Here is a 13,321-nt window from a genome sequence, read left to right as displayed (position 1 = left end):
TTAACAAAACTTACCAAATACAGTTCTTCCAGTCGGTTAAAGACTATACCAGTTAGTTTCGTCAGCGAATTACCTCTCAAATCCAGTGTAGAAAGGTTCTCCAAAAAATACTCATTCATCCCTACCACTTCTTTAATTTGATTTACTGGAAAGAAGAAAAATAAGCTTATAATTAATTATTTAATGAACACTAAAAATTCTGTTGTTTCTCTTAGAAACTCGATCTGTTTTCTGGCTGTTGGAATATGTCGAGTTAAGACCACTATATCATCTGCAAATGCTAGGCAATTTGTATGTATTTTTCCTCTATCTAATGTGTTTGATTGGTTAATTCCGAAGGCTTCTCTTTGTTCGCGCCATTCCTGTATATAACTCTGTCTAGGATACAGTTCAAGAGACCGAGTCCATCTCACTATCTTACTCCTGTCTTTATTTCCAATAATTCTGAAAATTTCTCCCATAAATTTGAATTCTGACTTTGTGCTTGCTAATGTATGTTTATGATTGCAAAAGTTTCGATGTCTAAGCCTTCTTCTTTCAGTATTTGGAACAATGCTTTCTCTGTCAATCGACTAGTAGACTTTCTTGAAGTCAACGAATGTGGCTAGAAACTAAATTTTTGCTATAATTTCTTTGATGTCTCAAGATTAGCTTTAGATTGAGGATTTGCTCTGTACATGACCTGCCTAGTCTGAAACCTGTTAGATATTTTGCTATTTTAGGTTCTAGGCTCTAGCTGTTCTTGTGCCCTATCAGCGGGATAAAATCTTGTATATGACTGGTAATAATGAGATTTCTCTATACTAAGTCGTTTACATCTGTTGTCTCCTTTCTTATGTAACGGGTGGATTAATGCATTTTTTTTTCTAATCCTCTGGAATCTGTTCTGTTCAACCACATACTGTGTATAATGTTGGTAAATTTTCATTTTATATATAGTTTTGGTCTTTCTACTTGTAAGATTTCTGATTTGATTCAATTCTGGCCGGGTGCTTTGTTGTTTCTAAGTCTCTTGACCTGTCTGATGATTTTTCCTTTGTCTGGTGTCGATGAATTTGGATTTGTTTGTTCCGGTTTCTTTGATTGAAGTCTCTTGTGTTGGTTCCAGGGAATCAAAGATTTTTTCTCCAAGATATATTATAAGTTGTTGGCAATTTTCTTGATTGTTTACTGAAAGTTGTTCGTCTTTTTGAAGCAAAAATTATACGGTTGATGTATATAAGTTAAGCATGTTATTTTGTGAAAATCTTTCTCGATTCCAAAGGAGCTGATATCTTTCGTATTTTCTGTTGATTTGTCTGATAAATTTTGCTGTCTCTTTCCTGATAGAATTGAAAGTTTTATAGTTGCTTTCTGTTTTTCTTGCTGTTCCAATTGAGGTATGCTTGCTGACGTAATTTCATTGCTTGTTCACATTCTTCTCTCCACCATGAGTGTTTTCTGTGTTTGCATATAGGACTTTGTTCTTTGTAGTTTCGATTAATTTGCTTTTAGGTTTTCGTTAATTTTTTGCTTGACTTTTGTCTAGTTTTTCTGCGAATGATGACTGAATGTTGTTGGTGTTGAATTTTGGAAACTAACCCTTTCGAACCAAGGTCATTTTTGGCGTTTTCCTACATTTTCAGTTAGTGACATTGTTCAATAAAATTTTACCCGATTAATATGGTTAAGATCTTGATTTTTTGAAAGAGTGACGTGGCATTTTTTTTTGGTGTAAGTTACATTGAGTGTTGCCAACGGGAAAGAAATTATTGAGGAAAATATAGGGTAAAAATTTACAAAAAATTCCCTAACCGAAATTCAAGATCTTTTGTAGCTGGCACGAGTGTTGCAATTGCAACATTGGTGCAAGTTACCCAAAAAATCTTTGAAGTGTTGGCAAGGTACAGTGAAAACCTTAAGTTGATGGCTGCCATACAAAGAGAGAAAGAAAAAATTCTCTGTCATCATACACATAAAATTTTGACACCTTTTACGCCTCAGAAGCAAAAATCAACAGATATGCCGGGTCTACAGCTTTCCTAATTATCCTATTAAAGCTTTTCATGGTGTGGTGCTTTCTGTAGGCCAAAGAGGAGGCTTTCAAATAGAGGTACATTTGTTCCAATGTAGGCAGCAAAAGGGAAATAATAGAGGGGAAAAGGAAAATTTTCCGAAATTTTCACCTAAAAACCGGAGTAGTTTTGGCTGGAAACACTGCCACCAGACAGACACAAACTATCTGAGAATAAACCTTGGTACCCCACTAATATATCCTAGAAGTATCATGACGATATCTAACAAAGTAAGCATGATTAAAAAAAAAAAAAAAACAGTCTCTCATTCTACCTCAGAAATTCACCATTTTCTTAACATTTACAGAACATGGTTTATTATAAACTCAACTGTACTTCCCCTAATTATCCAACTGAAACTTTTTATGATGCGTTGTGTAAACTAAGGAAGAGGCTTTCAGACAGTGGTACGTTTGTTCCAATGTAAAAACAAGAGGAAAATAATACAGACAAAACAGGGAATGTTTCCAAAATTTTCCCCTAAAATCGGGAATTTTCTGTAGCTGGCAACACTGCTACCAAACAGATGCAGTCTATCTTAAAATAAACATAATTGGTACACCACTAATATATCCTACAACTATCATGGCAATATTTAAGAAACCAAGCTTCTAATTACAAAAGATAGATTACGGTAAACAGAAAAGTAGAAAAAAACTTTAAAAAATCAAGGGTTAGAAACTAAATACAAATTTTTCATGCGCCCCGTAATTACGCCATTGTAACGATCTGTACCCGCTTTTGTTCAGTAAGGATCTATGTTCGACTTGCGTAAATTGACTTGCGCTCGGACGTATAGGTATGGATTTATTTTAAAAATCGAAAATTTAGAAATGTTTGCCCAAAATTTAGGGAAATTTAATTTCCATAGTTGGCAACACTGCGCTAGGGCCGGTCCAATTGAAGAGTTTGATGTAATAAAAGGATAAGCGAGTTTACGCCCTTTTGCATCAAACGCATTTGTGGCTTTTGCCATGCTTGTTTAACCTTCTGGTAATATTTCAATTCAATATCGGAATAAAATGCTGAATATTACATTGTTTTATGTAAGAAAAAAAAACATTACTTAAATTTTCAAGATCGTCTTTATGCAACTGCATGTTTCAGACTTACGCCTTTCTTGCACCAAACTCATCAATTGATACCAGTCCAATTAGGTATCCAACGAAGGAAGTTACAGGGAAAGAAGAAAAAAGAAAATCAAAATTCAAAAATTCTCGAATTTTTGACTTTGAGCTGAAATTTGAGAAAGAAATTCGACACCCAGAAGAAAAGGAAACTAGTATGATAAAATATGGTCCAACCATATTTGGCCGAATTAATGTCAAGACAGGGTCGGATTAAAAAAGTGACACCCGTGTGTGCCACTTTTGCCACCTGGGTCCGAAAGGATTAATGATTTCTTTTTGATGAAAATTTGGGGTTTCAATTTTAACTTGATTCTTGTCGGGTAATACACAATGATTATATGTTTGTTTCCATTCTGCCTTGGACGTCTACATTATTATTATTATTATTATTATTATTATTATTATTATTATTATTATTATTATTATTATTATTATTATTATTATTATTATTATTATTATTATTGAAAAACTCAATAAATACGTGTCTACTCTCACTCTAGACCTAATACAAGATTAGCTCTCTCAGTAGCTGTGATGCCAATTTAGCCTATTTGGAGAGGCATTAAGCTACACTAATCTATGAAATGCTTATAGCCTTAAAAGTAGCTTATTTTATGGAACTCTTTTGCAATTTTTGGCTTTTTATTAGCCGTTAAATTAATTCTAAAATTACTTTTTCTTTGAAAATAAAGTGTAATTTTTAAAAATTACCCTATTTGTCATTATATATTGTCGTATTAAGTGATTTCTCTAGACAGAGGGTGTTCACAACAATCACTTGTTTTTCATTCTTCTTCTATCTCCCCACCCACAGATTTACAACTACTTAACAATACTCGTAGACTCACAATGAATTTCAATGTCACTCCCGTAACGGTCCCGTTTGCTACTTTTTAATTATTTTAATTTTGACATTTCATTGCATGAATGAAGGTTTCCTACTACAAATTTAGTAAACTGTTCGGTTCTTCAAGCCACAGAGATTGTTTTTGCTTATTAAAGGAAACAAATAGGATATCTAGTTAGCTTGAAAACTCTCAATGCAATCACAATGATTCATGTGGGTAGAAGTACTACTGAAAATTGGGACAATGGCATTCTACCAAACACAATCAATCCACGATCCAACGATGGTGAATCCAGTTTCAGCTCTTTAGTAGCTGCTACATCATCAATGATTTATTTCATTTCGACTGATAACATAGCTGTTGACTTTCACAAATCAGATGAGTTTTTGATGGATTTTATTGTAATTTAAAGTCATGTATGTTGCTTGTTAGTTTTCAACGAATAAAATTCAACATTACAAATTTTACTATAATTCACTTATAATCTTACATACAAAAAAGGGGTTTCATATCTACAATGTGTCATAGATTATCTGTTCAAAATCTAGCCATTTTTTGCGTAAAAAAAGCTTATTTCTGAAGGCCATCTAGCCTATTTTGTTCAGAGGTTGTTGGCAACACTGCTCATTAGCCTTCAGTGCTAGAGACAAGGGTTCAATTTCCAGTAGGTACGCTCATATCGTTCAAATCCCACTCTAATATATAGTCTTGGTGCTCAAAAGATGCATTAAACTCCAAATGAACCAACCAACCTGATACAAGATCTCGTCAAAAATTCTTGTAATACATACAATGAAGCCCTTCGTAAATAAAGTAGTCGGAGACCAAAGTCAAAATATTGAGATAGCAACTATTTTATCTCGGACAGATATACAGTAGCAGCTAATGTTACTGTTGCAACGTTCCGAAACCGACCGGTTTTAAAAGTGAAATTGTCATTAACAATATTATTGTGCTGCCAAAATGTCTTGAGCCGTGGCAAAAATGCGAACTAACGCTCACACCCTCACACCCACGCGTTGAGCCAATAATGGTTCAGCTGTTGCTAAGCGAGAGAAAGCGAGTAAATTTCTTTCAGCCGATAGCAGCGCTTGCAACGGAAGACTAGGGATCAAGTCAATATGGCATCACTTTAGTAACGAACTGAAGAACGTTATTTTGTATCGCTTTCATATTATGTACTCTTGCACTTCTATAATTGAAAAATCCATTAAACAGTTTAAAAACAAAGGAATCAATTCATTACAGGGTCTCTAAGTTCTATTGCGTTGCAACAATCTCACAACGACCAGATTCTGCAGCGATTATTGGAGAGAAACTTAAGACTACTTTCTCATATCCCAGAAGATAAAGAGTTTGGTCGTTGCAATGCTCTTTCAAATTCACTTAATGTATTCACTTAATGCTCTTTCAAATTCACTTGATGTATTCATATTTTTGCAATGCTCTTTCAAATTCACTTAATGCTCTTTCAAATTCACTTGATGTATTCACTTAATGTATTTATATTTTTGCAATGCTCTTTCAAATTCACTTAATGTATTCACTTAATGCACTTTCAAATTCACTTGATGTATTCACTTAATGTATTCATATTTTTGCAATGCTCTTTCAAATTCACTTAATGCTCTTTCAAATTCACTTGATGCATTCACTTAATGTATTCATATTTTTGCAATGCTCTTTCAAATTCACTTGATGTATTCACTTAATGCTCTTTCAAATTCACTTGATGTTTCACTTAATGTATTCATATTTTTGCAATGCTCTTTCAAATTCACTTAATGGAATTCACTTAATGTATTCATATTTCTAAAAGACCAGACTGGTAGTCATGTAACTGTGTTCAAGCCTAACCAATATAATGACATATTTTTTAAAGTGATTTCAGAATTATAAAACAAGAAAAAAAAATATGTAGTCTAGATTAGAAAACAAATAAAAACTAATGCCAACTATGAATTAATTATTCGCTTATATAGGTAGTGCAGGTTTCTTTCATAGTCATTTGAAAGCCGAACATTAATAAGCCAGTATTTAGAATCATATTACAAGATCTACTAGTATATTCCCGAGTTACGAATATTTCTTCAACAAAGTAATGACCACTTGTAGAAATGTTGGCAGTTTCAAGAGAGAAAAATATGTCTTTCTGCTACACAACAGGTCATTTCAAATTTTGAAAGAAATATTGGGTGTCCCAAAATTCACGCAAGATTTGAATTTTGTACCATTTGTGCGGCAATGTGCTGCCAACGAAAACAAAACAACACGAAACAAAAAAGCTGATAGCTCAGGGCTATTAAAAATGGAGCGCTACACGAAAGTACAACGCGTTTTCATTGTTGAGCAATATTTAAAAAATAATGAAACTTTGGCAAATACAGTTCGCATTTTTCGTACAAAATATGGTCGGAATAATGATTTAACTTCATCAACTGTGAAGAGATCAATTAAAAAAAAAAAGTATGGAGACTGGATGAATTTGTGCAGGATACTCTGGCCGTCCTTCAACAGGTCGTTCAACACAAAACATGCAAGCAGTTCGTGAGAATGTTGCTGAGAGTCCAGGAACATCAATTCGGTACCGTAGTAAAGAACTGAATATTTTGAGAAGCTCTCTACATCGTATTCTCATCAAAGATTTGCATCTTCATGCTTAAAAAGTTCAATTGACTCAAGAACTGAAGTCTACTGACCACAGCGAAGAGAGTTCTTCGAATGGATTCTGGAACAAGTGGATGCTAATTTTTCGAACAAAATCTTCAGCGATGATGTTCATTTTCAACTTGATGGTTTTGTTAATCGACAAAATTGTCATATTTGTGGTTCAGAAAATCCACAAGTGATTGCTGAGAAACAAATGCATCCATAACGTGTTACTGCTTGATATGGCTTGTGGGCTGGAGGCATCATCGGACCATTCTTCTTCGAAAATGAAGCTCGTCAAGCAATAACAGTTAATAATGCTATTCCATACATAACTCTATACTGTAAACAGTGTTTCTTCCAGACATGTTTTTGGGGGGATACTGCCCCCGGAAGAAAGAAAATAATACCACTATAATATAATAATAAACAGAATAGTATAATGTAAAAATAATACGTGCCCCTCCGGAACATTTTTTCTGAAAGAAATACTAACTGTATACTTTTTATGAATCGATAAAAAACACTTTTTTTATTATAAACTTGTGTTTTCTATCAAAATAACTTCTAGCGTGAATTTTTGGACATACTTTATTTATCTGATAAGAGATTAAATTGATTATGACAGACCCAAGGAAATAGTCCATAAAAAGAAAATCGAAGTAGAGGGGAAATTGATTGCACATAATAGACTAGGGACTGCACATATTAGAGAAGCAAAAGAAGTATGTGATGTTATAATTTGCGAAGCTAAAGTCCGGTTCAAGTTCACAGAACAATTTACACCAAGCAATGTTATTTGCACCAGACATGTTTCCGCAGTGTGCCTCAAATTTCCTTAGACAAACTGTAAATAAAGTGTGTTCAATTTACATTGTTTAAAAAACCAAATTTGATTTATTTTCATATGCCACTTACTGCTTGCATTACAATTGTGTTGGTAAATTACTGAGTCCAATTTCTACCTTCTGCCTCCGAGTTTTCTTATTGCACCACTTGACATTTCAATTCACCGACTGCCACTGTAGAACATTATGTGAATATGGCTGACGGCACAGTTCAACTTCTAGACTTTTAAGGCAAACGTATGATTCACTCAAAATCAAGAGAATTTTACAGAAACAATATAATTCTTACTGGTTCTTCAAACCTTTTTAAATATGATATATATTTATAAAAAGAGGAACAATAAAATTTGCTTACTAATAAAATTTCAGATTGTACTGAAATAGTCTATTTGATAGGGACACAATCTTTTAGAAAGGAACTTCAATGGTTAGTTAGTTGAACGGTAACTTTCATCGCCCATAACATGCAAATAATGGGTTTGATTCTCTGTAAGAATACATGTTGTTTTGATTCTACATCAAAGGAAAAGTCTATGTGAACATCTTAACTTGAAATTGCGTCTACTGCGTGAATAGCAAATTCTGGGTTTACTGACGATACCGACAGGAATTGAACAAGACTTTCTCTTGTAGTTGGGCTAATCGCCGTTAGATGGCAGAAACGTAGGATTGAAATTGCCTGACATCTAGCGACTACTCTAGCAATTAATGTGAGAAAATATCTTATTCGTAAAAACTTTTCTTTTTTAAATTTCCGAAAAGTTTTCTGTTCTTAATGAAAGGTGTCTGATTATGAATTATTAATATCCGCTAAGAAACTATGAAGCTAACTTGCAACTTCTAAAGTTACTTGGTTCGATTATACAAGGAAAATTTTCAGATGTGTTTGTGATAAAATATATAATGCACTAAAACATGTATTGTTTGATCATTCTTAAGTAAAGTTTATACCGAATTTCACACTCCTAACTTAAACTAGGCTTCTTTACATTAAGAATTCTCTAAATAAAGACCTGGAAATTTGAACATTATAGAAATCCCCCCCTCACTGCTCCCTTCCTCTCTCTCTCTCTCTCTACACACACACACGGATTTTGGCTACGGGCATATAATTTGAAGTACTCACCAACTACCTCTACAAAAATTGTTGCGGAATTACCGCAGGATTCTGAAACATATATATTTTGGATAGGGCACATACTAGTTTCTAAATGAAGTCTTGTCCCGACTACGGTATGTCCCATAGTTTTGGAGCTATGGATCTTTACAGTTCATTTTTTCATGTTTTCGGCAGCCTATAACTCCGAAAGAAAGCATTTGTGCACCCAGGATTGTCTATACTTTTTGTCTTATCTTGGTGTCAGGAATCACCTCCCAACCCAACATAAGTGAATGAAGTTACTGTCTCTTTCGCTAAATTGTCAATGGTCATCTCCCACTTCAAACATGGCCACATTCACATTATGTTGTGGGTCCAGGTTGCATTTTCATGGGCGGATAAAGAGCGTACAACCCAAACGGCTCGTCTGATTTTAAAAATTCCTTCACTTTAGATTGAAAACATCATATTTGGAGACAGTTTTCCTTCTTATATTTTGTACTAACTCTCCGAGTTACCCTATGTCAAGGGACTTTAGAGACACCATATATATATATATATATATATATATATATATATATATATATATATATATATATATATATATATATATATAATCGGGATTTTCAGCAACGCTAAAATACGTTTTCACTTATTTTCAATTAAGAGATTAGATTTCAAATTTCACATCTCCGGCTATGAAATTGTATGAATAAAGAGTAGGGAAATATATACTTTCGACGACTTCCAGAAGTTCTCTCTTCTCTCCTTTTAGGAGCAGAGTTCTCGAAAACGCTGAAACATGCGTATATTCATTTACTTTTAATTAAAAGTTAATGTGTCGAATTTTAACCTGTAATTCAATGTGGCGAGTTCCTGTGACGACCGCTAGGTTGTAGCATCAATCGAAAGCTCATTCTTTGGCTCGTAACTTCGGAAATGTGATGTGCATGATTCCCCACGCGCACGATTACCCCACTCGGCCCTGTAATTGCTTCTCCTTAGGGTGGATTACATGGTAATGAAGCTTGCGATAATTATGCTATCTCTAAACGGTGTCCCAAAAACAAGATGACCCATTTCAAAATTGAAAATAATAATAATAATAATAATAATAATAATAATAATAATAATAATAATAATAATAATAATAATAATAATAATAATAATAATAATAATATGATCTGGATTCATGTAGTCTAATTAATAGAAAACACTCACAATCATACTCACAAGATAGTCTTCCTGCTTTGAATATTATATCAGGAAGATGATAATTTTGTGGCATATCATGTATTCAATTTGTTGTTGTCTAAAGGCACTTCCGGTGTGTTTTCAAGAGTCTAATAGGCCTATCGGAAATTTGGTAATCCTGCACTTTAGCGGCGTGAATTAAAAACTACTGATCTCAGTGTTGCAACATACTAATAATGAAAGTCGCGGATCCAATCACAAAATAATGTTACCAATGCTCAAAATTAAATATTCAATCTGCAGTTATCGCGTTCGAATAGATGTTTATTAAGTGAAGTTATCCAATCTCGGATGTGGTCAGGTACGACTTTTGCGCGGGGGTTCTTTTATTTATGTATCAAAGGTCGTTCTGTTCTCAAACGGGAATTTGAAAGCATTGATTATAGTTTACATCCACAGCACTAGGATTACCTAAAATTCAAACATCAGTTAGAGTCACATAATTAGGCGTGTCACTGAACTAATGCACTTTTGCTGATGTACTTGTAAATACTAATTTTAGTATTTAATCACTTAAGAAAAAACCTTGACTCAAACATTTAGGTAACATACCCATGCTGATTATAGCAAACAAAACTCAAATTTTCCATTGAGCTGACGCGAACCTCTTCGAAATGAGATCCAAGGTTTAATTGAACAGTGTATTGGCTTTAATTTACAATGAGTATTTACAGTTACGAATAGTGTTGCACACGAAACTAGACGAGCCGAAAAATAAGGTATTCTGGTATCATTTCGTGACTTTAGAGGAATGTCCTAAAGCATCAGCAGAGCCGGATTTAGATTTGATAAGGCTGTAAGGTTTCATTTCCTTTTGTTGAAGTGATATGCTATAATGTTATTTTTTTTTTTAATAAAAATCTCACCTTCCCTCAGTACATTTGGACACCTCTGCGCAAAAGTTGTGGCTGACCACGTTCAAGGTTAGTCGTGGGTACTTACACTAGCGTGTAGCCGACAGTTCGAAAACGATAACTGTAGATTGAATATTTACTCTTAAGCATTGGATTTTTTTTGGGAGGGGGGGGGCTCGAATTTCATTATTTGTTTATTGCAACACTGAAATCACTAGATTTTAATTCAAAGCATTAATGTGCAGGATTACTAAAAAAAATTCATATTGCTTATTAGCGAAGTCATTGAGATGAAGATGTGCCTCGTCTAATATCCCACATGTCTTATCTACATGAAATCTCATTACAAAGTAATAAAGTGACTTACAGTGTGCACAAAATAGTAGCCATCTTGTAACATAATCTTCAAAGTATAAAGGTTATCTTCTAAGTGATTATCATGTTTACAATTAATTTCATACTTTATACTATTTACCTCCATAAAAGAAAAACTTGCTTCGAGGATCATAGTTTTATTTATTTATTTTGAAGTAGCAGAATAACCGTTCTTCGCACGGGGAGAATATTTTCATTTTGAACATAAAGGGTGAATTTGAATTTAAAAATCATTAGAAGTGTCACAGTTCGTCTCAGTAACCCCGAAAGCTATGGATTTGACACTAATATGGTCTTTTCGATTAATTATATATATATATATATATATATATATATATATATATATATATATATATATATACAATTAATATATATACAATTAATATATATACAATTAATCGAAAGGACCATATATATACAGGAGCGGATCCAAGGAGGGCTATAGAGGCTATAGCCCCCCCTTGATGCTCAGGTATACACCGGATAAAATGGGCTTCAATCATGCTTTACACTGGATAAAGCGGCAAACTATGGTTTAGCCCCTCCCTTGACCATATCCTGGATCCGTCACTATATATATATCATCCCTCCCCAAAGTTGCACCGTCAAAGTGAAATAATAAAAAGCATCCCAGGCTCTCGAAACTCATCTATGCGGCAAATTTGATCGAGATCCGTCTCGTTGTTCTGTGATATAAATTTGATTTATTCTGTGTGTACTAAAAATTCTTTATAATATTGTAAAAATACTTGTAAGTTTAAGAAATGCTTTCTGGAAAACAAGCAGTTTTCACTTTCAAGGAAGCAAAGACTAGAAATAATAACGAAAGTGGAAAACAAAAACAAACTCAAGCTGAAAACAACAGGTGAAAGGCCCTGAAACAATATATAAACTGAACACAAGTTAAACAGGGCAAGAAAAACTGATTCGACGCTCATTAAGATTATTATACTAGTTTGGAGATTATTCTCAGAGAACTAACCTTAAGATAGGTTGCCACGTTTGAAGAATTTTTAGCTGTCATAAAAAAAAATCTTGAAACCCTACCATATTTCATCGTGCAGTGTTCGGTAAGTTACTTGTAAAAATGTAACGCGTTACAAGTTACTTTACTTTCTCTTAAAATGTAACGCGTTAGTAACGCGTTACTTGTCCCCCAAAAGTAACTGTTACTTTACTTCGAAAGTAACGCGTTACTAACGCATTACTTTTAGGTCCGAAACTTTAAAAATGTGAAAAAAATTATGACTTCAATTTTCCGTACTACTATTACTACCGCTATTATTATTATTATTAATAATTATAATAACACTGTATATAAAAAGCAAGGTAGGCGGTTTGTATGTGAATACTAAAAAGATAGTTGATTGCCAACCTCGGTAGTCGTGAAGTCTAGGAGTCAAGGACATTGTTCACGAGCTTCTGAATTTGGCTTGAGGGTCTAGGTTGAGTATTCGGGCTCGAGCCGAACACTGTTAAAAGTTATAGGGCACTGGCCAAATATCTTCAAAACTGCTCGGCCCGGGTTTAGAATTGTCAACGACTCGAGCAGCTCGGCTCACAGCTCATTCACTATCGACCAGAACCGAGAAGTAACTTGGCTCATTGAGCCGAACCGAGCAAGTGGCTCATCCCTACCAAGCCGAGCCATCTTCTCAGTTGAGCCGAACCGAGCTGAGCTTGTTATAAAAAAATCTCTTGTGGTCTCGTTATCGAGACGAGACGAGATGCAAGTAGTGTCCCATCTCGTGAGCAACACTAACAGTATTCCATATTACTGTTTAGCTTACATTTCTCATGGCTTTCGTTTTCCAGTGTAATCAGGTCATGATTTCAAGACGACTTAAAACGAACGTGCCATTTATCAAACTGGACGCAAAAAAAAATGAATCGGCTCGGAATTCGACTCGAGGATATTACCCTTGACTTGACTCGAAACTCGACTTGAATTCGAGTATAGTCGAATTTTAGCTTGACTCGTGCTCATCCCTATGTGTTAGAAAAAATGGTTGCTTATAATTATTCTGCTAAACTAATTATATAAAAATAACAATGTTGCTAGGTAAAATTAAAAATAAAGAATATAGAGAAACATTACACTACTCTATAATTAACGGTCTCTAGGATAAGCAAACCGATCTGAAAGAACTCCAATATTACATATCATCAGCAAACTATTGTCTAGTAATAAAGTAGGTCTGCTCATCAAA

The 13,321-nt window shown here is 34.1% G+C and overlaps 1 protein-coding gene across 1 annotated transcript in view; it reads right to left on the bottom strand.

Annotated features, from left to right (window-relative positions):
• The window catches only part of LOC145671867 (leucine-rich repeat-containing protein 23-like), a 453,825-nt gene that overhangs the window by 60,494 nt on the left and 380,010 nt on the right, over window positions 1–13,321 (bottom strand). The window contains exon 6 of the mRNA XM_081741092.1: window positions 15–145. Coding sequence (XP_081597218.1) covers window positions 15–145 — 131 coding nt within the window. The remainder of the gene's footprint in view (window positions 1–14; window positions 146–13,321) is intronic.

Source organism: Thermobia domestica, chromosome 15, assembly GCF_964235325.1.
Source record: "Thermobia domestica chromosome 15, izTheDome1.hap1.1, whole genome shotgun sequence".
Classification (NCBI taxonomy): Eukaryota; Metazoa; Arthropoda; class Insecta; order Zygentoma; family Lepismatidae; genus Thermobia; species Thermobia domestica.
This window is presented reverse-complemented; position numbering and strand designations above follow the sequence as displayed.